The sequence below is a fragment of the Heloderma suspectum genome, chromosome 2 (genome assembly GCF_057233095.1).
Source record: "Heloderma suspectum isolate Gila_16-S chromosome 2, 16-S_ref, whole genome shotgun sequence".
NCBI lineage: Eukaryota > Metazoa > Chordata > Lepidosauria > Squamata > Helodermatidae > Heloderma > Heloderma suspectum.
The window spans coordinates 163,108,400-163,131,542 of NC_139459.1; the positions used below are offsets into that span (position 1 = coordinate 163,108,400).

The 23,143-nt window shown below is 46.0% G+C and overlaps 1 protein-coding gene and 1 pseudogene across 16 annotated transcripts in view; both read left to right on the forward strand.

Moving 5' to 3' along the window:
• Positions 1 to 23,143, forward strand: part of HACL2 (2-hydroxyacyl-CoA lyase 2) — a 28,625-nt gene extending 5,482 nt beyond the window's left edge. For 3 of the 16 annotated variants that reach the window (XR_014787955.1, XR_014787952.1, XR_014787954.1), the window contains exons 2-18: positions 10,833 to 10,902; positions 11,675 to 11,836; positions 12,257 to 12,458; positions 12,540 to 12,667; positions 12,947 to 13,085; positions 14,366 to 14,477; positions 16,471 to 16,570; positions 17,008 to 17,105; positions 17,484 to 17,620; positions 17,785 to 17,919; positions 18,128 to 18,242; positions 18,384 to 18,553; positions 19,393 to 19,463; positions 19,708 to 19,779; positions 20,609 to 20,714; positions 21,776 to 22,408; positions 22,540 to 23,139. Coding sequence is in view for 7 of the 16 variants with exons in the window: in XM_084835594.1 (XP_084691720.1) it covers positions 11,711 to 11,836; positions 12,257 to 12,458; positions 12,540 to 12,667; positions 12,947 to 13,085; positions 14,366 to 14,477; positions 16,471 to 16,570; positions 17,008 to 17,105; positions 17,484 to 17,620; positions 17,785 to 17,919; positions 18,128 to 18,242; positions 18,384 to 18,553; positions 19,393 to 19,463; positions 19,708 to 19,779; positions 20,609 to 20,714; positions 21,776 to 21,954 (1,890 nt within the window). In the remaining 9 variants the exon portion in view is untranslated. Of the gene's footprint in view, positions 1 to 4,625; positions 4,712 to 5,938; positions 6,130 to 10,832; positions 10,903 to 11,674; positions 11,837 to 12,256; positions 12,459 to 12,539; positions 12,668 to 12,946; positions 13,086 to 14,365; positions 14,478 to 16,470; positions 16,571 to 17,007; positions 17,106 to 17,483; positions 17,621 to 17,784; positions 17,920 to 18,127; positions 18,243 to 18,383; positions 18,554 to 19,392; positions 19,464 to 19,707; positions 19,780 to 20,608; positions 20,715 to 21,775 lie in introns of all 16 variants that reach the window. The other 13 variants (XR_014787960.1, XR_014787959.1, XM_084835593.1 and 10 more) reach the window with 11 other exon arrangements.
• On the forward strand, positions 4,364 to 5,797 carry LOC146353063 (uncharacterized; annotated as a pseudogene).

Below are 23,143 nucleotides of genomic sequence, written 5' to 3' on the forward strand. Positions count from 1 at the left end.
CTTAAGGTAGAAACATAGTTACCCAAATGTGGTGCATTAAATGACTAAATATACAGTTAGCCCCTGTTTGTTGCTCAGTTCCATATCGATCCAACCACCACAAAAATGTCCCACTGAAGCAACGATGATACAGTGTCAGCCAGACCCACGCCCAAGCCTGCTGTCCTATATCCAAACTAACAGTGAGTATGACAGAACAAAGATAGCTGCGCCCTATCGAAGCCCTGGACAGTAAAAATCCTCTCCCTGAATTTTACCCAACTCACCACAATGCTATCAAGTACTTGGCCAGAGCACTCAATGCATGTCCCGTGGATTGAGGGTACTGTTGGTATGTGCACATACAAACGATCCAGATGCAACCACGCCCCTCCTGAACAATGGCAGATTCAGGGGTTTTATACTCTTTTTCCCTCGGGGCTCATGAGATCAAAGAGGGGTTCAGTATGTTCTTTGTTGATAATGCATCATGTTCCCAATTCCAGGATTGATGTTGTTACTGACAGATTGACATTTTTTGTAGACAGCCAGGCACCTCCTTCTGACTCCCTGACATTTCTATGGTTATAAAGTGCTGTCCTTGTTATCAGAACATCTGTAGATACCTCTCTTATTGGCCTGTGTCCATCTTCTGTAACTAAAACAATATTCAGCACATACCAGAGCACCCTCATCTGGCCCTCCTATAATAAAACCATTCACACCTCCCCTTCCTGGTCTGGGCTATTCACATGACATGGACTGGTTTAGAATGTTGACCTTTTCACATTTCATAGTGTTCTAATTCACACTCAAATCACAGATTACATATCAGGATGTTTACAATTCAGGCTTGTATTTAGGGTCAAACTCTGCATTCTATTTCTTTTCACACCACATCTGTTACATTGAAGAAGAAAATAAGAGTACATCACATGCCAGGAGGCTACACAATGAGCCAGGGTGGGGGCGGGGTGGGGGAGTTATAGAAGGAAGCAATCTTCATTGACAAAAATCAAGTAAGGGTAGATTTAAGGAATGAGAGGAATTAATAGTAAATATTTAAGGGAAATGTAAGTGGATATGAGGAGACATTAAAAAGAGAACTTGAAGAAAAATAGGAAAAATAAAATCACACTGTGTCAATAGCCCCAAAAAATAAAGAAAAAGAGGGTTGTTGATAAGCCTTCAAAGACTTAGGTTCCAACACCCCCTCCATTACTGGACTCGTCAGTTCGAGTCCTCCCATTGGTACCAAGCATTGTGATTGAGTCAATCTCTACGGTCTTGGAAGGTGACAGTTTGGAGTTGTCTCTGCCACCAGCTCCTCAGGATTGAGTGGTCTCTCCATCTCGAGAGCATCAGGCCTCTTCTTTTGTATGGGATGATGCTGTTTGACATTGAGAAATTTCTCCATCTCGGAATTGACAACATCAGTTCCATCCTCCTGAGTCCCTCAGATCTGTTAATGTCGGCCACCATTACGAGTGCCAATACAGAGAGATATCCAGGCCTCCACGTAGGGATTGGGATGGATGTTCAGAATGGTTTTATCCGCCCCTGAGACATAGAATCATAGAACAGTAGGGTTGAAAGGGGCCTACAAGGCCATCGAGTCCAACCCCCTGCTCAATGCAGGAAGCCAAATCAGAGCATCCCTGACAGATGGCTGTCCAGCCTCGACTTGAACACCACCAGTGTGGGAGAGCCCACTACCTCCCTAGGTCATTGGTTCCATTGTCGTATTGCTCTAACAGTCAGGAAGTTTTTCCTGATGTTCAGCCGGAATCTGGCTTCCTGTAACTTGAGCCCATTATTCCGTGTCCTGCACTCTGGGATGATCGAGAAGAGATCCTGGCCTTCTTCTCTGTGACAACCTTTCAAGTACTTGAAGAGCGCTATCCTATCTCCCCTCAGTCTTCTCTTATCAAGGCTCAACATGCCCAGTTCTTTCAGTCTCTCTTCATAGGGCTTTGTTTCCAGTCCCCTGATCATCTTTGTTGCCCTCCTCTGAACCCTCTCCAGTTTGTCTGCATCCTTCTTAAAGTGTGGTGCCCAGAACTGGACACAGTACTCCAGATGAGGCCTAACCAGTGCTGAGTAGAGGGCAACTAGTACTTCCCGGGATTTGGAAGCTATGCTTCTATGAATGCAGCCCAAAATAGCATTTGCCTTTTTTGCAGCCACATCACATTGTTGGCTCATATTCAGCTTGTGATTGACAACAATTCCAAAATCCTTCCCTCTTGTAGTGTTGTTGAGCCACGTATCCCCCATCTTGTAACTGTGCATTTGGTTTCTTTTTCCTAGGTGCAGAACTTGGCATTTATTCCTATTAAATGTCATTCTGTTGTTTTCTGTCCAGCACTCCAGTCTATCCAGATCACTTTGAATTTTGTTTCTGTCTTCCAAAGCATTAGCTATCCGGCCAATTTTTTATCATCTGTAAATTTGATCACCATTCCCTGCACCTCCTCCTCCAAGTCATTCATAAAAATGTTGAAGAGCACTGGGCCCAGGACTGAGCCCTGCCGTACCCCACTTGTTACCTCTCCCCAGTTTGAGAAGATCCCATTGATAAGCACTCTTTGAGTCCGATTCTGTAGCCAACTGTGGATCCCCTGGATCGTTGTTTCATCTAGCCCACTTTGAGCCAGTTTGCTTATCAGGACATCATGGGGCACTTTTGTCGAAAGCTTTGCTGAAGTCGAGGTATATGTCTACAGCATTCCACAAGGGAGGTTACTTGATCAAAAAATGAGATCAGATTTGTCTGGCAGACTTGTTCTTGACAAATCCATGTTGGCTTCGAGTAATCACTGCATAGTTTTCAAGGTGCTTCCAGATGGATTGCTTTATCATCTGCTCCAGAATTTTCCCAGGGATTGATGTCAGACTGACTGGTCTATAGTTCCCAGGTAAAGTGCCAGATGACTGGAGGAGGGCTAATGTTGTCCCTATCTTCAAAAAGGGTAAAAAGGAGGAACCTGGGAACTACAGACCAGTGTAGACAGTGCTCTTCAAGTACTTGAAAGGTTGTCACAGAGAAGAAGGCCAGGATCTCTTCTCGATCATCCCAGAGTGCAGGATGTGGAATAATGGGCTCAAGTTACAGAGAGCCAGATTTTGGCTGAACATCAGGAAAAACTTCCTGACTGTTAGAGCAATACGACAATGGAACCAATGACCTAGGGAGGTGGTGGGCTCTCCCACACTGGAGGCATTCAAGACGAGGCTGGACAGCCATCTGTCAGGGATGCTCTGACTTGGATTCCTGCATTGAGCAGGGGGTTGGACTCGATGGCCTTGTAGGCCCCTTTCAACCCTACTGTTCTATGATTGTACGATCAGTACCGAAATGTTCCAGTTCTGAGTCCTGCCTTTCAGTCTAGCAACCACCCAAGAGTCTTTACAAAGTGCATGGCAGTTGTGTGTGTGTACCTTCAACTTCAGGGAATCAAAGTCTACCCTTTGCTGGATGACTGACTTCTCATCTCAGATTCCAAAGACTCCCTGTATTGTGCTGTCGAGATTGTTCTGAACCTTCTGGGAGCATTAGGCCTGTACGTGAACAGAGAAAAGTAAACCTTAAGGCCTACTCAAAGACTGCAGTTTATAGGGGCACTGCTGGATTTGACAGTTGCACATGCTTACCTACCTCGAAAGGGACAAGAGCAGTTGGGCGCCCTGGCAAAGACACTCTGTTCTTGCAGACGAGTCACTGCTCGTATGATTCAAACGCTTCTGGACATATGGGGTGACGGTCACAGTTGTACATTGGACAAGGCTTCAGATGCGACCATTGCAGAACTGGCTGCTCCAAAACTTTGATTCCACCAATGACACTCGACGTTGTTATCTGAGGAACCCGGGCAAGATAGCTGATTCCCTTCTGTGGTGGATGCAGCCACACAACCTGTGTCAAGGCGCTCCTTTTGTCCAACCATCCCCTACTCGGATAGTGACAACAGACGCTTCCCTCTCAGGATGGGGAGCTCGCTGTCGTCCACTTCGAATCCAGGGAACTTGGTCTGCAATGGAGAAACAACACCACATACATTTTCTGTAATTCCTTGCAGCCTGAAAAGTGATGCATGCCTTTGAGACTTACCTGCTGGGAAGGCATGTACGGGTCTTTACTGACAATACAGCTGTGCTTTGGCACATCAAGAAGCAAGGGAGCACACATTCTTCCAAGCTTGTGGATCTCATGATGGACATGTTCTCATGGGCAATCCAGCGAGATATCCTTTTGAGCGCTCTTCACATTGCAGGGGAAGACAGTGTCTTGGCAGACACTCTGAGCTGGTCAAATCAATCTTCCCACGAGTGGCAAATGTCCCCATCCATCCTGCGTTGCCTATTTTGGAAATGGGGTCATCCGATGGTAGACTTGTTTGCGACTCGGTGGAATGGGATTTGCACGAGAGCAGGGATTGGTCGGTCGTCGTTGCACAATGCGTTTGAACTCCAGTGGCAAGGGGAGTTGTTCTTCCTTTTTGCTCCATTCCCTCTCCTCTCAAGGGCCCTCCAGAAACTGGCAAGACGGGACCGATTGTATCTTAATTGTTCCTTGGTGGCCAAGGCAGTCATGGTTTGTGACTTGGCTTTGTCTGTCCAACAAGGAATTTCTGCTTCTTCCACAGAACCCAGATCTAATCCCTCGGGATCAAATCAAGATCTGACATCCAGATCTCAACACATTGAAGCTCACAGCTTGGAGAATCCAATAGTGAGTAACCCTGTTCAGATCCCATTAGAAGTTCAAACTGTTTTGGATGCAGCCAAGAAACCTGCCACGCACTGATCCTGTGCTTCTAAATGGTCTTCCTTTATGAAATTTGCAAGAGTCCGCAGTTTCGATTGAAAATGATCTCTTATTTCTTTACAACTTGTTCCAGGAGGGGTTGAAGCTTTCATCCATAAGAGTTTATTTGGCGGCCCTCTCCTCTTACATAGAGCAAGTAGAAGGCTTTTCCCTTTTTACACACCCCGATACTTGTCAGTTCTTGCGGGGTTTAAAAAATTTGGCACCTCCAGTGAGAACTCTGATGCCTCAGTGGAGTCTCTCTGTTGTTTTGCACATTCTGCTTTCAAAGCCCTTTGAGCCTATGGCCACGACAGATCTCCGACTGTTATCATGGAAAATAGCCTTTTTGGTTGCTATCACATCCTCCAGACATGTTAGTGAAATTCACGCTTTAAGGGTTGATCATCCCTATTTGATTTTTCACAAGGACGAGATTGACCTGAGACTGGACACAGACTTTTTACCAAAGGTGGTCTCTGATTTTCATGTCAGTCAATCTGTTTCATTACCAATTTTTCCCCCAGAGCAATATTCTGACCTGGAAAGGAAGCTGCATGATTTCGATGTAAAAAGGGCATTGGTTTTTTATAAGTCAAGGACAGCATCTTTCCATAAGGCACACTTACTTTTCGTTTGCTACAGTGGTCCTAAATAGGGCCTTCCTGTTTTGTCTCAAAGGCTAGCCTCATGGATTGTACAAACAATTGGTTTAGCCTATGAGTTGTCAGACTTAGAGCACCCATCTCACATCCGGGCACATTCGATGGGAGGGGTTGCCACATCTACAGCCTTTGGCAAAAGTGTTCCATTGTTGGACTTCTGTAAAGCGGTGACATGGTCGAAACGCTCGACATTTGTAAAGCACTACAAACTATATGTCAAAGCATGTTCAGACTGTGCCTTTGGGCAAGCCATGCTCTCATCAGTCTTACTGTGAGGCACCTACCCACCTCCGGTAAGTGTGTTTGTTAATCGCCCGTATGTGTGATGCACAGAGACCATGAAGAAGAAAGGCAGGTTGCTTACCTGTAACTGTAGTTCTTCAAGTGGTCATCTGTGCATTCACACAACCCACCCACCATCCCCACTTCGGTGTCAGTGTTGATTTTGATGTTGGTAACGAGGTGTGAATTTTCCCTTGGATCTGAGGCCACACTAGGCAGTCTCAAGGAATGGAGAGAACAGACAGGAACCCGTTGGGACGTGTGCAGTGGACGGTGCAGGAGGGAGCCTGCCAAAATGTTCCTTCATTTTAGAAGTTTCCCGAATGAGGTTTAGTGCAGGCACAGAGCCCATATGTGTGAATGCACAGATGACCACTTGAAGAACTACAGTTACAGGTAAGCAACCTGCCTATATGTGTGAATACATGTATGTATACAAGCCTGTGTGATGGATACATGGGCGGGGGGGGGGTGTATGGATGGATGGATGGATGGATGATGGAAGAGAGCTTGTCTCTATGGGTGGTAAGCTGGGGTGAGAGTTTCCTAGAGTGAGAGAGAAAGGGGTGGGAGGGGAATGAGTTGGCTGGCAGGGGCAGGGGAGAAAAAAGAGTTTTGTTGTTGTTGTTCAGTCGTTCAGTCGTGTCCGACTCTTCGTGACCCCATGGACCATAGCACGCCAGGCCTTCATGTCCTCCGCTCTCTCCCGGAGCGTGCTCAAGTTCATATTCATTGCATCCGTGATGCTATCTAGCCATCTCATCCTCTGCCGTCCCCTTCTCCTTTTGCCTTCCGTCTTTCCCAGCATCAGGGTCTTTTCCAGGGAGTTTTCTCTTCGCATTAGGTGGCCAAAATATTGGAGCTTCAGCTTCATTATCTGTCCTTCCAATGAGCACTCAGGGTTGATTTCCTTTAGGATGGACTGATTTGACCTCCTTGCAGTCCAGGGGACTCGTAAGAGTCTTCTCCAGCACCACAGTTCGAAAGCATCGATTCTTCGGCGCTCAGCCTTCCTTATAGTCCAGCTCTCACAGCCATACATTACTACTGGGAAAACCATAGCTTTGATTAGACGGACCTTTGTCGGCAAGGTGATGTCTCTGCTTCTTACTATGCTGTCTAGGTTTGCCATAGCTTTCCTCCCAAGGAGCAAGCGTCTTTTAATTTCATGGCTACAGTCACCGTCTGCGGTGATCTTGGAGCCCAAGAAAGTAAAATCTGTCACTGCTTCCATTTCTTCCCCGTCTATATGCCAGGAAGTGATGGGGCCAGATGCCATGATCTTCGTTTTTTTAATGTTGAGTTTCAAACCAGCTTTTGCACTCTCCTCTTTCACCCTCAACAAGAGGCTCTTGAGATCCTCTTCGCTTTCTGCCATTAGGGTGGTATCGTCTGCATATCGGAGGTTGTTGATAATTCTCCCGGCAATCTTAATTCCGACCTCTGATTCATCCAACCCGGCATTTCTCATGATGTACTCTGCATATAAGTTAAATAAGCAGGGTGACAATATGCAGCCTTGTCGTACTCCTTTCCCAATTTTGAACCACTCGGTTGTTCCATGTCTGGTTCTTACTGTTGCTTCTTGACCCTCGTACAGGTTTCTCAGCAGACAGGTAAGGTGGTCTGGTACTCCCATCACTTTCAGAATTTGCCACAGTTTGTTGTGATCCACACAATCAAAGGCTTTAGCGTAGTCAATGAAGCAGAAATAGACGTTTTTCTGGAATTCTCTTGCTTTCTCCATGATGCAGCGAATGTTGGCGATTTGATCTCTAGTTCCTCTGCCTCTTCGAAACCCAGCTTGTACTTCCGGTAGTTCTCGGTTCGCATACTGCTGAAGCCTAGCTTGTAGGATTTTGAGCATCACCTTGCTGGCATGTGAAATGAGCGCAATTGTGCGGTAGTTTGAACACTCTTTGGCGTTGCCCTTCTTTGGAATTGGAATGTAAACTGACCTTTTCCAGTCTTGTGGCCACTGTTGAGTGTTCCAGATTTGTTGGCATATTGAATGCAGCACTTTAACAGCATCATCTTTTAGGATTTTAAATAGCTCGGCTGGAATACTGTCATCTCCGCTAGCTTTGTTGTTACTAATGCTTCCTAAGGCCCACTTGATTTCACTCTCTAGGATGTCCGGCTCAAGTTCAGTGACCGCACTATCATGGCTATCAGGGACATTCAGATCTTTCCTGTATAGTTCTTCTGTGTATTCTTGCCACCTCTTCTTAATCTCATCTGCTTCTGTTAGGTCCCTGCCTTCTTTGTCCTTTATCATGCCCGTCTTTGCACAAAACGTTCCCTTGAGATCTCCAATTTTCTTGAAGAGATCTCTAGTCTTTCCCATTCTGTTGTTTTCCTCGATTTCTTTGCATTGTTCATTTAAGAAGGCCTTCTTGTCTCTCCTTGCTATTCTCTGGAACTCTGCATTCAGTTGGGTATATCTTCCCCTTTCTCCCTTGCTTTTCGCTTCCCTTCTTTCGTGAGCTACTTGTAAAGCCTCATCAGACAGCCACTTGGCTTTCTTGCATTTCTTTTTCTTTGGGATGGATTTCGTTGCTGCCTCCTGAACAATGTTACGGACCTCCGTCCATAGTTCCTCAGGCACTCTGTCTATCAGGTCTAATCCCTGAAATCTATTCCTCACCTCCACTGTATATTCATCAGGGATATGATTTAGGTCATACCTGAACGGTTTAGTGGTTTTCCCTACGTTCTTCAATTTAAGCCGAAATTTTGCAAGAAGCAGCTCATGATCTGAGCCACAGTCAGCTCCAGGTCTTGTTTTTACTGACTGTATGGAGCTTCTCCATCTTTGGCTGCAAAGGACATAATCAATCTGATTTCGATATTGACCATCTGGTGACGTCCATGTGTAGAGTCGCCTCTTGTGCTGTTGGAAAAGAGTGTTTGCTATGATCAGCATGTTCTCTTGGCAAAACTCTATTAGCTTTTGTCCTGCTTCATTTTGTACACCAAGGCCATGCTTGCCTGTTATCCCAGTGATTTCTTGACTTCCTACTTTAGCATTCCAATCCCCTATGATGAAGAGGACATCTTTTTTTGGTGTTAGTTCTAGAAGGTGTTGTAGGTCTTCATAGAACCGATCAACCTCAGCTTCTTCAGCCTCAGTGGTTGGGGCATAGACTTGAATTACTGTGATGTTGAATGGTTTGCCTTGGATTCGTACTGAGATCATTCTATCATTTTTAAGATTGTACCCCAGTACTGCTTTTCCCACCCTTTTGTTGACTATGAGTGCTACTCCATTTCTTCTAAGGGATTCTTGCCCACAATAGTAGATATGATGGTCACCTGAATTAAATTCGCCCATGCCTGTCCATTTGAGTTCGCTGATTCCCAAGATGTCGATGTTCAATCTTGCCATCTCATGTTTGACCACCTCCAGCTTACCTTGATTCATTGATCTGACATTCCAGGTTCCTAAACAATATTGTTCTTTACAGCATCGGATTTTCTTTTCACCGCCAGACACATCCACAGCTGAGTGTCCTTTCGGGTTTGGCCCAGCCGCTTCACTCTTTCTGGCGCTACTTGGAAATACCCTCTGCTCTTCCCCAGTAGCATATTGGACACCTTCCGACCTGAGGGGCTCATCTTCCGGCGTCATCTCTTTTAGCCTTGTGATACGTTCCATGGGGTTTTCTTGGCAAGAATACTGGAGTGGGTTGCCATTTCCTTCTCCAGTGGACCACATTTTGTCAGAACTCTCTGCCATGACCTGTCCGTCTTGGGTGGCCCTGCACGGCATAGCTTATGGCTTCACTGAGTTACGCAAGCCCCTTCGCCACAACAAGGCAGTGATCCATGAAGGGGAAAAAGAGTTTGCCTTTTGTGAAATAGGTTTCTGTTGGCACTGAAAAGCGCGAGTTCAAAGGAGTTGTTTAATGTGCTGGAGCTCAGACCCCACCTCTGCTTTGGACTCAGTCTTTTGGGCAGGTCACTTGTCCTTTGTGACTAACTGCACCTCCCATGGCAGTCATTTTGTGGTAATGGCTGAGACAGTTTCTCAAATTGCCCAGTGTGCCCACAGGCCTAAAAAGGTTGCCTGCCCCTTAGGGTATTTAAGGGGAAAGAGGGAGGGATGATACTTAGAAGTCCTGCTTTCAGGCATGACCACTCCTACCTCCACTCGCTTACTTGTGTGGCCTGCCTTGTTCTTGTAGCCCTAGTGAGTTGATGTTCCCCTTATCAGCAGTTCTGAGGCAGAGTACTTGTAAGGCTTTGAGGGATGGACCAGTATTAACCATCTGCCCTTCCTAATGTTATCCTTGGTTGAGTTGTGTGTGGACGTGCAAACTGCTTGTGTTGTGCAAAGTTTTCTGTTTACCAAGTTCCCATTTGTGCTCTCTGCAAACATACTTCTACAGATATTGAAACAGAGTAATAGAACATCTTGATACTTGCTGGGGCATATATACTCCTGGTATTGTTCTGTAATTCCCTGCTGAGTTACTTGGAATCCTATCCTCCATTGTGGTTGGGATGGGAGGTGGGCTAGTATCTGGGACTCCCCATTGACTCCATTATAAGTGTCCTTTCTTGTGCCAGCTATTTTGTTTGTGTTAATGTTAACGTGGTTCCGGGAGTACTAGACCAACCTGCATAGGCTTGTACTGTGAATAATTTTTGGTGACACTTTTTCTCTAAGCTTTAGATTTTACAATTCAACTCCAAACTGTAATTTCCATAGATCAGAAGCTTAACCCTTGTATTCATCATATGTTTCATTGCCTAATCCTAGCATACCCGAGCTTTTTGTGTTTGAAGGAAAAGGTGCACAGAGTTCCGCAATGCAATAAAACATAATAGTGTGGTAAAAAAAAAAAAAAACACCTTTGTCCTTCTTCAAGCCACAGGAGATGGAATTAAACCTCTTGTGAATTGTAGTTTAACTGTTTCATGTTGGGATCTGTCTTTGAAGTTCCTTCATCAAGGATGGCCATCATCAGTGGTCAGTGACAAGGTGTCCTGGGAACCTGAAATGTTCCCCCACTAATTTTTGAATATTGCCATTACATGGGGTTTCAGTCCTGAGATTTCAATCTTGATCTTTTTTTGTTTTGTTTGCTATACAGGATGCTGATCAGATGGTTCAGTAGATTTTTTGGAAAGAGTGTAGCACAGTCTCTCACCATAGTCCATGCGGTATGCAGACTTTAACAGATTTTCACCTTCCGTCCATTAGGAATTATGTCCTGCAGTTTCCATTTGGTTAGAAAAATGATACCATTCTGTATCTGAGTGTGCGTATATTTATGCAGTCAGCTCTTCATTCATGCTAAAATTAGTATGTAAACAGTTATCTAAATAATGTAAGCAACTGTATGCTACTGAGTTGTGATTCCTAAAATATTTACAAGTATCTTATATATATAATTCAAAGTTGGGAGTTAGTTGGTCATCCCTTTTTGACTCCCTTCCCATTGACTGATTCTCATGAAACATACTTCACTGGAAAGCTCTTGACATGCAGATTCCACAAATACCAATGGCTTTCACTGTAATTCAAAGTTGAGAGTTTATGTATGTCCATAAAGCTTTTTTTTTTAAAGAATTAGGTTGTCTTCTATAACAATGTACTATAAACTTTTATTTTTAATATTAAACAAATGTCAAGAATAATTAAACAAACATAATTAATTGCAAATTGGAGCAAAATGAAATACGAACACAAAAAAAGCCTCTGTACACCTTTATAAACTCAGGTGCAGGCCAAAGTACAATAATATGCCAGTAACATATGGCTTGTAAACAAATCATGACGGGATTAAGAGCCACCTACAGTTAAAAGTAAACTTGAAATAAAACTTAAAAGGTGGACTGTTTGTAGAGAATAGAATTCTAAAGCGAGGCTGGTATGTATGAGGTATGCAGGTTATACAATGACACTTATGTGTCTGTCTTCCTTTTGGGACAGGACTGCATCCTTAGCTGACTCTGATTGAATCCTGACATGAATACTGCCACCTCAGCCCTGGGTGGTGCCTCAACATGGCTGTTGGCACTGCTGGGAACCCTTACAGTGATTCTTCTTGGGGCAGCACACAAACTGGGGCTGATCTATCAGCTCTGGCATCAGGTAAAGCAGGAACCAGTTGAAAAAGGTATCTAAAGAAACCTTTCAATACTTGTAGTTCCCTACTGAGAGGGGGAAAAAGAGGGTGGGCAGAGCCTTAAGAGAGCGTGGGCAGGGTCTGAACAGCTTAGATCCAAACTGGAGTCTTGTTTGCCCCTCTCACTCTTGGTGGACTTGTGTTTCCCTGGGACTCATAACGTTGACTTGTGTTCAGATTAAGTTCATGCGAAACATTCGTAGCTGGTGGCTTTTAGAAGACATCTAAGATTTAAAACTATAGCTGGCCCCATAGGTGGCCTTTAGTTTTTAGCACCTCAGTCTCTGGCTCTGTACCAGAGGCACAGTAGGAAAGTAGTCGTCACCAACCTTTTGTTGTGTTCTTCTGTTGAAGCCAGCACCAAAAGGTGGTTCTGTCTGTTCCAGATGGACCCTAAGAGTACTCGGCATGGTGGGGAGATTGTGGCAGAAGTGCTGAAAGCTCATGGTGTGCGCCACCTGTTCACGCTGGTGGGTGGACACATCTCACCTATTTTAGTGGCCAGCGAAAAACTGGGCATTCGTATTGTGGACACGAGACACGAGGCAACAGCTGTATTTGCGGCAGATGCAGTGGCCAGGCTCTCAGGTACCCAGTTTGTCCCTGTTTGTTTTTTGCTAAAGAGTGGGGAGTACAGAATGACACTGTCCCTACATTTTTCTGTTGCAGGGACAGTGGGAGTTGCTGCAGTGACAGCAGGACCTGGGGTGACGAACACTGTGACGGCTGTGAAAAATGCTCAGATGGCAGAGTCTCCTGTGTTGTTGATTGGGGGGGCAGCATCCACACTGCTGAAGGTAGGGTACCCCAGCCACTGGCCCTGAAGTTGGAGAAGAAGGAAGAAATATCCGGAGCTTGATGCTGCTCCTGATTGGTCTAGTTGGGCTTTGCCCTTTCTGCATTCACCACCACCATGCTTGGGCTTGTTTCAGCTCCCCCCAGCAGCATCTTTGCTGTTAGCAGGCCATTTTTATATGTGTTTGTGTATCTGACAATAAGGCCAGCTGTATCTGTGTGCGACTGTGAGTGCAAAAGTGAGATTTCAGCTTTCTCTCCCCCCCACCCTGCCAACTCAGGGCCGAGGAGCTCTCCAGGATATTGACCAGTTGTCTCTCTTCAAGCCGCTCTGCAAATTCTGTGCTTCAGCAAAGACTGTCCGAGATATTGCCCCTGTGCTGCGAAAAGCCATTGCCATTGCCCAGTGTGACACTCCAGGTATGCTACTCTGCCATTAGCTTAGAGCGGGGCTGTTCTCCTGACTCAGGATTGCAGCTACCAAGTAGTGGGGTTTTGGCGAGGTGGGAGCTACTTATGGGCATGAAACGCTGCCTCCCTATTCATTAGGATGGTTGACCGATGCCTCTCCCTTTGCTTTTGCCACCTTCCTTCCACATGGGCCTTGGAAATCAGGACTTTTTTCCCTTTGGACAATGCTACTGTCACTTTTATACTTAGGCTAAGGCAGAAATAAACTCTCAAAGGTCCAGAGTGGATGACAGCATGTCTTTATTGTCCCATCAGCTTGGAGACATTGGGAATTTCCAGGCTTGGTTCTCCATTTAATTCAGCCATGAAATAGAGCAAAAGTTACCCTTTGGAACTTTCTCACAGTATATAAAGTAACATGGATGTACTTTGAAAAGAGATGCTTTTGCCATAGTATAACAGTATTGTACCAAGGTAGAGCCTTCCTGCCTCCTGCCCCTGTAGGGGGTTTGCCCAACATCCCAACCCCTGATCTCCTTGTGGAAGTACTGAAGGCTGGGGATGTGGGGATAGTAGCCTAGCCTTTCAACACCTCTCTGGTTCTTAGTCTGCCCACCTGGCTATGGTGCTGGAGAGTTGAGCAGGGCCTCTGGAACGTGTCTGCCTCAATGGGAGGAGGCAGGCTATCTCTCATTCAGCAGTTTGGAGCTCACTGATGGGCCACTTCACCATCAGCTTCAGCATCTTTCTATCTGATCTTCTAAGGCTGAGGTTAGAGAAGTACCATGGCTTCTCTTCTGGGCTTTGCTGGGGCTCTTGCCACTTAGCCGATGATTAGTGGGTGGATCCAGAAACTGAGGGCTAACTTTTCTGACATGGGTGGGGAACACTCCAACTAGGTGGTCCTTCCAAATATGAATCATAGAGTTGAAAGGGGTCATTTAGGCTATTAAGTCCAACTCTCTGCTCAGTGCAGGGATCCAGTTTAAAGCATCCCTATAGAATCACAGTGTTGGAAGGAGGTAGAGTACAAAGCTGTTAGTAGTCTTGTGACGCAAATGGTTTCGAGGTCCACAGCTGGGAAGGTGAGTTGTCCTCAGAGCATGCTTCTGATTTTAGGAGTTTTGAAGAAAAAAAGGTTCTTGGGGGTTGGACTCGGTCTTATAGGCCCCTTCCAATCCCACTATTGTATGATTCTATGAGGTTATGCCATCTTTGAGAATTTCCTCACCAATGGAGATTTTGGTGACAAGGTGAGGTGGTTATAAAACTTTCTGTTTGTCTTGCAGGTCCTGTATTTGTGGAGTTTCCTTTGGATGTTCTTTACCCCTATCATTTGGTAGAGAAACAGCTGGGCAAGACTGCTGCTTCCAAGAGCCTGACAGGAAAGCTTGTTAACTGGTAAGTGAGTTTGCCCCCTCCCACCCCTCCCCAATTGGCAAAGCTATTAATTGGTGAGTTGGTAGCTCACAAATTCCTATTAGCTTCCTGGAACGCTGATGTGGGCAAAAAAATCTATTTTGCAACACCTCTTTCATGCCAGTTGCATTGGTTACTAGTTTCTTTCCAGCTGCTGGTTATTTAACTGTTAAAGCCTTAAATGGTCTGGGACCAGGTTACCTATAGATTTACATTCACCCATACGATCCTCCCAGTATGCTTAGATCAGCAGCAGCAGCAGCTCTGCTCATGTATCTTTTAGTTAGAACAGCTAGATTGGCACATACAAGGGGCAGGGCTTTCTTGATGGTGGCCCCTCAGTTATGGAACTCCCTTCCTGTTGCTTCGGACGTTACACACCTTCAGATCAGGCCATTACGAAAGCATTAAAATCATATTTGTTCCATTCTCAACAGCCTCAGCCTTGGCTTCATTTCCTCAATTCTGATACCGCTGTTTCCATATATTTATATGTGCTTGTGTCCAACACCTTTATTTGTAAGCTGGTTTGAAAGGCTATATATCTGAAAAGTGGTATATAAATGTATTTGAATGAATTAATAAGTTAAAAATAGGTATGTTCACATAGCCAAAAATGAAATAAATAACACCCATACTGAATTGTCTTTGAAAAGGATAAGGATTTACTGCATATATGATCCTTCTAAAACTACAAAAGCACAAGGATATTTCACAAGTTCACATGTGTGAAAAACCTGGATAAATACTTCTTCTCTCCCTGTATTTTTCATACATGCTAGGTCTTTATAAAAAGTTGGGACTGTTACCTTACAGTTACTGTTGATTCCCTTCTTTAGACCACATTCAAGGATTTGGAGCTTGAGCCATGGTCCTCAGTGGGGCAGTTCACATGTAATGGCAGCAAATTGTGGGTTAATTAACACACAATTTGCCAGGACCCATACAAGCCACTTCTGCTTACTGTAAACAACCTGTGATCAGAGGTTGCCAGGGTGACATGTGAACGCAGACAACTGGGTTGTTTAGGGGCTAACCATGGGTTAACCGCTGGGTTGTTTAGCAGCTAAACAACCCATCAGTCCAGATTTGCACATCACCTTGACAACCTCTGATCATGCCAATCAGATGTTGTTTACAGTAAGTGGAAGCATCTTGCGCAGAACACATGTCCCCACAAATTGTGGGTTAAATAACTCACGATTTCCCACCATGATGTGTGAATTGGGCCAATGTCTCAATACATCCTAGAGATTCCTTAGTCCCAGGTATGCTTTTTGCCCTCCATTCGTTAAATTGGCTGCTGGTGCCGTCCCCATCCTGAACCCATTTTCTGGTGCAGCCAGGAAGGTGAGACTTTTTATTATCAGCATTTGTTTTTATTAGAAACTTATAAAGATATAATTTTTAAATCAAAGTCTTGTCACTTCAGACAAATTTGTAGAAGTGACTCCTTTCTCCTCTCCATCCTCCTTCCACTCAAGTGCCATGCACTCACAATTGTGTTCAAAATGTGCTGGGTAATATAAGAAGGTTATAGCCAAAAAAGAAGAGACAGCCTCACAAACAATGCTAAAAATATAAGCTAGCAAAAGACAGAGGCGATGCCTGTAGTGTATGACAATCCACAAAGAGGCCCTGTAGGTTTCTCTTATCTCTCCTCTCAAACTTTAAATAAGCCACATGCTCATTAATCGTAACATGCAGCAATTCTTTGATCCAGCCCTCTATATTATACTGGAGCAGGGAGGGCAGATTTTTGCCCTGAAGGCCTGCAATACTCTGCAGTTTACCACATCAAGGTCCTGAGCTTTTTTGTGGTGGTAACTGTCCATATTTTGGGCAAGTAACTGATGGCAGGGATTCTTGAGCTTCTGTGGCTTCTGTACCAAAGTCCACATCCTCCTGTATGTCACAGCCATGCCTCTGAGAGTCTCTTGGCCTCAGTGGTCACATTCTCTTTGTTTTCACCTAGGTATTTGCACAGATATTTGGTGAACCTCTTTGTTGGGGCATGGGAGGTGCGGAACCTTTCACCGCTGCCAGTGAACATGCCAAAGGCCACAAAGGAACAGGTGAGACTCCCTAGAGAAGGCATCATTAAGTAAGGTCAGGGAGTCCCAACTCCAATTAGAAAAGTGAGGAGCTGGGTGCATCTTAGTAAGGAGCTGGGTGCATTTTATTCATTATTTTTGTCCTGCTGTTCAAACAAATATTATTTCCCTACATCTTCTGCTTTCCTATTCCCTCTGGCACTTAGTGTCTCCTCTAGAGAGGGCAAGCCACTATTACCTTTGCAAGAGGACAAACTGAGGCTGGGACACATTCTCCATTGTTACCAACAAACTTTGGAATTACTGCTCTCCCACATAACACTGCCCCCAGGATTAGGAGGTGCTTCCTCCCTTCTTTGAAACATTCTTCCCCCACCTTCCACAAGAGTGTCCACACTACTCCAAAGCTTTGGTCTTTGCTCTCAGCCTGGTCCTCACCTGGGCATGCTTCTGTGCAGGTGCAACAGTGTGTGGAGCTCATCAGCCGGGCTAAGAAACCAGTCATCCTTCTTGGCAGCCAAGTGACCTTGCCTCCAACACCAGTAAAGAAGCTCAGGTGAGTTGTGCTTCTTGACCGCCAGAGAGTTCAGAGGAGTTGTAGCACCAGTTTGGGGCTTTCTTCATGTCCCATCTACATCTTGCCTGTGCTACATTAATACGATATGTGCTTCTAGTCCAGTACCACCGATCAGAGAGGCTACCACTGAAACTGCAGAGCAACATAGCTGCTTAGGAGATGTAACGTAGATCTTGGGAAGCCAAACCAATAAGCAAACCAGAGCTGGGATCAGAGGGGAGCATGAATCCAGATTAATAGACTGCAGGGGAGAAGGGATAGAGGCTATGGGTCACTAGCTGTTGTTGGCTGTTGGTGGATAATGGTACTGGAATCTCCACAGTCAGATTCTCCTCCTCCTCCCTCCTATCCTTACAGAGATGCTTTAGAAGAACTGGGGATTCCATGCTTCCTGGGAGGCATGGCCCGTGGCATGCTGGGAAAGAATAGTCCACTGCACATCTGTCAGAACCGCCGCGAGGCACTCAAGGAGGCAGATGTGGTCATTCTCGCAGGTAGCTGGATCTCGGAGGCTAGTGCTGGCTGCTTGCTGAGGGGGCCTCCCTAGCAGCAGTGGGACAATTTGGGGGAATTTGGAGGGTGGCAAGTATTTCTGTGGATGTGCAATGGATGTCTTCAGTGATTGTCCCACTTCCATAACCTCTGTTCTCCTTTCCAGGCACAGTCTGTGATTTTCGTCTGTCATATGGACAAAGCTTGAGCAAACGCAGCAAAATTATTGCTGTCAACAGGAACCAGGAGCAATTGCTAAAAAATGCACATACATTCTGGGTGCCCCACATAACCATAAAGGGTGAGGGACCTGCCAGGGGCTACAAAATGGGAGTTGTGAGGAAGGGTCCTAGGGATCTGGCATGGGCAGGATTGCTGGAGGGAGAGGATGGTGCTTCATGGCATGGCCCAGTGATGCTAGGGTCTTGAGGAAGAGGATGCATTGGCTGCATGAACTTCCTTTCCTGGGCCTTGAGCTTTTCAGGCCTCCTGCAACTCTTTTCCCACAGGAGATGCTGGCTCCTTCCTGGTGCGTTTGAGCCAAGAGTTGAAGGGCTATTCATGTCCCCAGGACTGGCTAATGCATCTGCGGGAGGCTGATCACATGAAGGAGAAAGCAAACAGGTTAGAAGCCTTACTACTCGGTGTGTTTGCATGCATGTGCAAAGATTTTTTACCCTGCCCTTGCATAACATTGTGATATGCAAAGAGCACAGCTGGCCACAGACATGCCTAAAGTCAGTTTCTGGCCCTTGTTGCTCCCAGAGAGAAGGCAGAAGTACCAACAGAGCAGCACCTTAACCCGCTGAAGCTGCTGCACCATGTGGATTGCTTGCTTCCAGAAGACAGCCTGCTGGTTGCAGATGGAGGTGACTTTGTGGGAAGCGCTGCCTACATTGTAAAGGCCAGGGGGCCACTGTCCTGGCTGGATCCAGGTAACATGAGATTAGCAAGAGTTAGGCTTTGGTGGGGAAGCTTTAAGTTTCGCGTATCCTGGGTAGTAGAGAGTTGGACTTAATGATCTGAGGTGACAAGCCCGAACTTGGTGATTCTTGTGACATTTCAGTATCAACATGTCTTGAATATTAATAGGAGGCAGTGTAATTACCCTCCCCTGGGAAGATATTTGCAGTTCTGCTAAACACACATCCAGTTCTGCAACTCAGTAGAAGTGCCAGGCACCCCAGCCCCTGCTCCATAGAAATGTTGGTCTGCCCGAGGCTGTCAGATGGATGCACCCAAGGAAGACTGTGTTGTTTGGCTTTCTTGAATAACAATTAATTAATTAATTAGATTTATTAGCTGCCCATCTGGCCAGCTACCTGGCCACAACTATAATGGAAGGCATAATCCAGGGAGCATCTTTTGTAAAAGGATTTCAGAAAGAAGGTCAATTGATGATAGGACAAGCAGGTAGATTTAAGGAAAAGGTCAGGAAGAACTTCAAGGAGTTTTTCTGCTTGGATCAAGAAGCTTCCAGATATTGTGCTTTGTCTCTCCTTTTGGAGGCTTTAAAAATAAGCTAGTGCAAGCCATGATCATTGGGACTGCTTAGGTAGTGTGTGCCTTTCCTTGGTGCAGGACTGTGGACTGTTTGTTTACTTACAGTATTTATATCCTACCTTTCCATCTTGTATCTAAGATGTCCAGGGTGGCTAACATCAACAGGTTGTATTTAAAAACTAAGCCAACATAAATGGTTAAGGCCTGCCCAAACAGTAAGACAGCTGCAGACTCCTTTCAACCACTGATTCTCCATTTCTTCCTGCTGCAGGAGCCTTTGGAACCTTGGGGGTTGGTGGAGGTTTTGCCTTAGGAGCCAAGCTCTGCAGGCCAGACTCGGAGGTTAGTGCATAGTAGTGGGAAGACATGGGTGGCAGCTCTGGTGCATTGTCCCCTCTTCTCAAAAGAGGTCACTGGGGTGAATGCCTCAATCCCCAATCCATCTGTTTGATTATATGAACTTTCTCCAGACTGAGCAGCCCTCCTTTTCGGTGACAGTTGCTTACCCATGGAAAAGGAAATACAGTGCTAAGATCTACCCACCTGGTCTCTGATGCATCTGCCCTCCTTTTTGTATCATTGTCAGGTCTGGGTCCTATATGGAGATGGCTCTCTTGGGTTCAGCATAATGGAATTTGACTCCTTTGTGCGGCACAAGGTAACTGTAACCCTACCCAGTTTCTTGGGATCCTGTGTTCACTCAGCATTTGTAGGTGTGGGTGCAGAAAACACTGGGAGATGGGCAGGGTGGGCAAGCTGTTGGAACTATGGCAGCTTTCCAAGTGACTGCTGCACTGGTCAGTAGCAACTTCCTGTTTGTAGGTTGGCAGCTGGTTTTTGTGAGATGGGGACAGGAGGAGTAAACTCTCTTCTTCCATTGCCTGCAGTGGCCTCCCTCTGCATCTAGTTCTCCCTCTGTGCACTTCCTAAATACGCCTGGTGGGTTGCTGGAGCAAGAGGAGTGCAAGTGATGGTTGCCTCCTTCTCTTGCTTGCACTCTTCTCTCCTTTCTCTCATTCCCCAAGCTTGCAACTCAGGAATGGAAGGGAGAGAAAAATAGATATACACAAGGGGGCGGGGGGTTCCCCCTTTCTCCTCTGGTTTTTTTTCTTCTACCTTCTCAACCTTTCATTTGTTTCAGGTAGTGGGTGGAGAGAGAAAGACAGAGGGCGGGATTGGGCTCAAGAGCCACGTGACTGAGAGAGAATTGTCTCTCCTTAGATATTTATGAGACAGGCGGAGGGGGATTAGTTCAGCCAGCAGCCAAGATTGCAATAGGGCCTCCTCTTTTCCTTCTCTCACAACGGGGCTCTGGGCAACAGTTTCATCCTAAATTCCTTAGCCCAGTCAGTACTAGTACTGTCCGTGTGGGAGGACTAGTGCATATGACAGTGTGTAGTTTAATAGCAAAAGTGTGGGCAGGGGAGGACTGCAGGCACACTTTCTCAACTCTGCTTGGTTTTGCAACACTTTGCCTTCTCTGTCAGACTCCAGTCATCGCCCTGGTGGGGAATGATGCCTGCTGGAGCCAGATCTCCCGAGAGCAAGTTCCCATGCTGGGTAGCAATGTTGCTTGTGGCCTGGAGTATCTGGGTGAGTTGATAGTCTGAATAGCTTGAGGCACGGCACCCCGCACACAGATCCTGGCAATATGGAGGCAAAAGTGCCTGGGCTGACTCTTCATGAACAGAGGGCTCTCAAGCAGGGCCAGGAAGGGAATGTCTTGCCCAGCCTCTGGGGTGGAGTGAATCCTGCCTGTAGGGCAAATTTCCCTGTGTTCTGTCACAGACCAGACTGTACAATGAGATGCAGTTGCTCCCTTATTATGAGCACGCCCAGTTAGGATTTAAATGGATCCAAACCAGATTGGACTTTCATACTGGCATCTCAGATCTCCAAGCTGCCATCATGTTACCATATATTTCCCTCTAGGGTGGAAAATGTATGTGGTTCAAGGGTGTGTGCAACTGATGGTAGGCTAAGCACCTTCCTTCTGCATGCCAGTGCTGCAGTGCCACAGGGGCATTTGGGATAAAGGGAGGGAACGGGCAAAGGATATGGTAAACAAACAACTCAGGGATTGAGAAAACAGCGGTTGTTTGATCATCTGCCACACAAACCCAGGTTAGGGCAACGAACCATGAGTCAGCATTATGTGTGAATGAAGTGTGGACTGCATGTTTTGTAAGCTTCTATATGCATACAATTTTATACCTGTAGTATGTGGCAGGTAGATGGAAACACACTGTTTACCAAAATAAAAAGGGAATCAAGAAAAAATGAAGGCATATTGAAAATAAGACTAAAATATGACAAGCCTAATTAAATGAAATAATTGAGAAAAAAGGAGCATGTGTTAGAACTGAGGTGTCTAGGTCCAGGGGCAGGCAGGGCAGCTTAGCTCCTATTAAACTCAGGGTAGGCAGCTGGGCATATTGATCTGAGTTTTGGAAGCATGTTTTCCTACATGCCCTGGAATTTATGAAATGGAAACATCCCTTTCCTTCAGCACTGAGTATACAGACCAGCAGAAGGGCTTCCAGAGGTAGTGTTCATCGTGAGCCAGGGATCCTCCTGTTTTAGAAATGGAGTACTCTGTCTCCTCTTTAGTGTCCTCTTCCACACTGCACATGATTGGTGTTCTTCCCCCACAGACTACCATCTGGTGGCAGAAGCTTTAGGAGGAAAAGGCTTCCTGCTCAGCCGCCAGAATGAGGAGCAAATGGATGACATCATCAGGACAGCGCAGTCTGAATGCAGGCGTGGACGACCCATCCTCCTCAATGCCCTGATTGGGAAAACAGACTTCCGTGAAGGCTCCATCGCTGTGTAGGGGGTGCAGCATGTGGGGCCCAGCTAGAGAGGAGAGCTTCTGCTTTGTGTGACGGATCTGGTTCAACTGAATGTCTCCCAAGCAAGGGTATGGATCAGCACAAACGCTTCACCTTTGTGTTGGCAGCCATGGGGGGTCAGAATTGCTAGCACCTGTCCTGGCTCAACAGGCTTTCTTGGGGTCCGTCTACAAATGCCGGGTGTCCTTTACTTCTTAACTCAACTGTCCTGCTGAAGTCTTTGCTTGTGCTCCACCCCATCATTTGCACCCTGGTGTTGGTAAAAATGGTAACAGAGTTTAACATATTTCTTGGTGAATCACTTTTACTGGTTTTAGTGGCAGTTTCCTTCTGTTTCATAATGTCTAACACGGTAACATTCACTGACCGATTAGCTGATGCTTTACTTGCCATAGTCAGGATCAAAGACATGCTTCCTCGGCCCTAGCCTGCCAAGTACACATGTCCCCATCTGAGGATTCAGAGCAAGGGTGGGCAACTTGTGGCCCTCCAGGTGTTTTGGCCAACAATTCCCATTGGCTATGCTGGCTACAGCTGATGGGAATTGTGGGCACAAACATCTGGAGGGCCACAAGTTGCTCATACCCCTGATATAAAGGTATCCTTTTTCAACACAGGTAGACATGGCTCGCTCTTAAAGCAGCCACAGAAGTAAATCTATACTGTTGGGTTTGTAACCGAAGCTGGCATTTTTGCCCTCCTGTTCCCTTACCGCAGCTCTCTTCTCAGACTGGGTGCTCTATTTTCCTCCTTGGGGACTTAGAAGGGTCTTTTAGCCCTTAGCCCAATTTCCATCCCCACGTGTATATGTAGCTGTTTGGTCATGCAGCAAGATTGGGTGCAAAGTTGGTCCTTTTTGAGCCCCACCTTTATGTTCCCTAGGTGAGTTTGGTCTGTGATCTTGGTTCTTCTCCCACCCCCACAACTACTTTCCTGCCCCAGCAGCTGCTCATATTCTGATAGGGGATAGTCTTATGCCTATGGGCAATGTCCCCCTTGGGCATCTAAAGCTCTCTGCGTATAGTTCTCCCTGCCCTTCTGGTAAACACTCTTAGGGGAAGGGGGCAGTAGGTGAACCATGGCTCTTCTGTCTTTGCCTCTGACCCTTCAGAAGTGACTGTGCAACCTTTTGCAGTGCAAACAATAAAAGGATAGGATTCTTGCTACCTC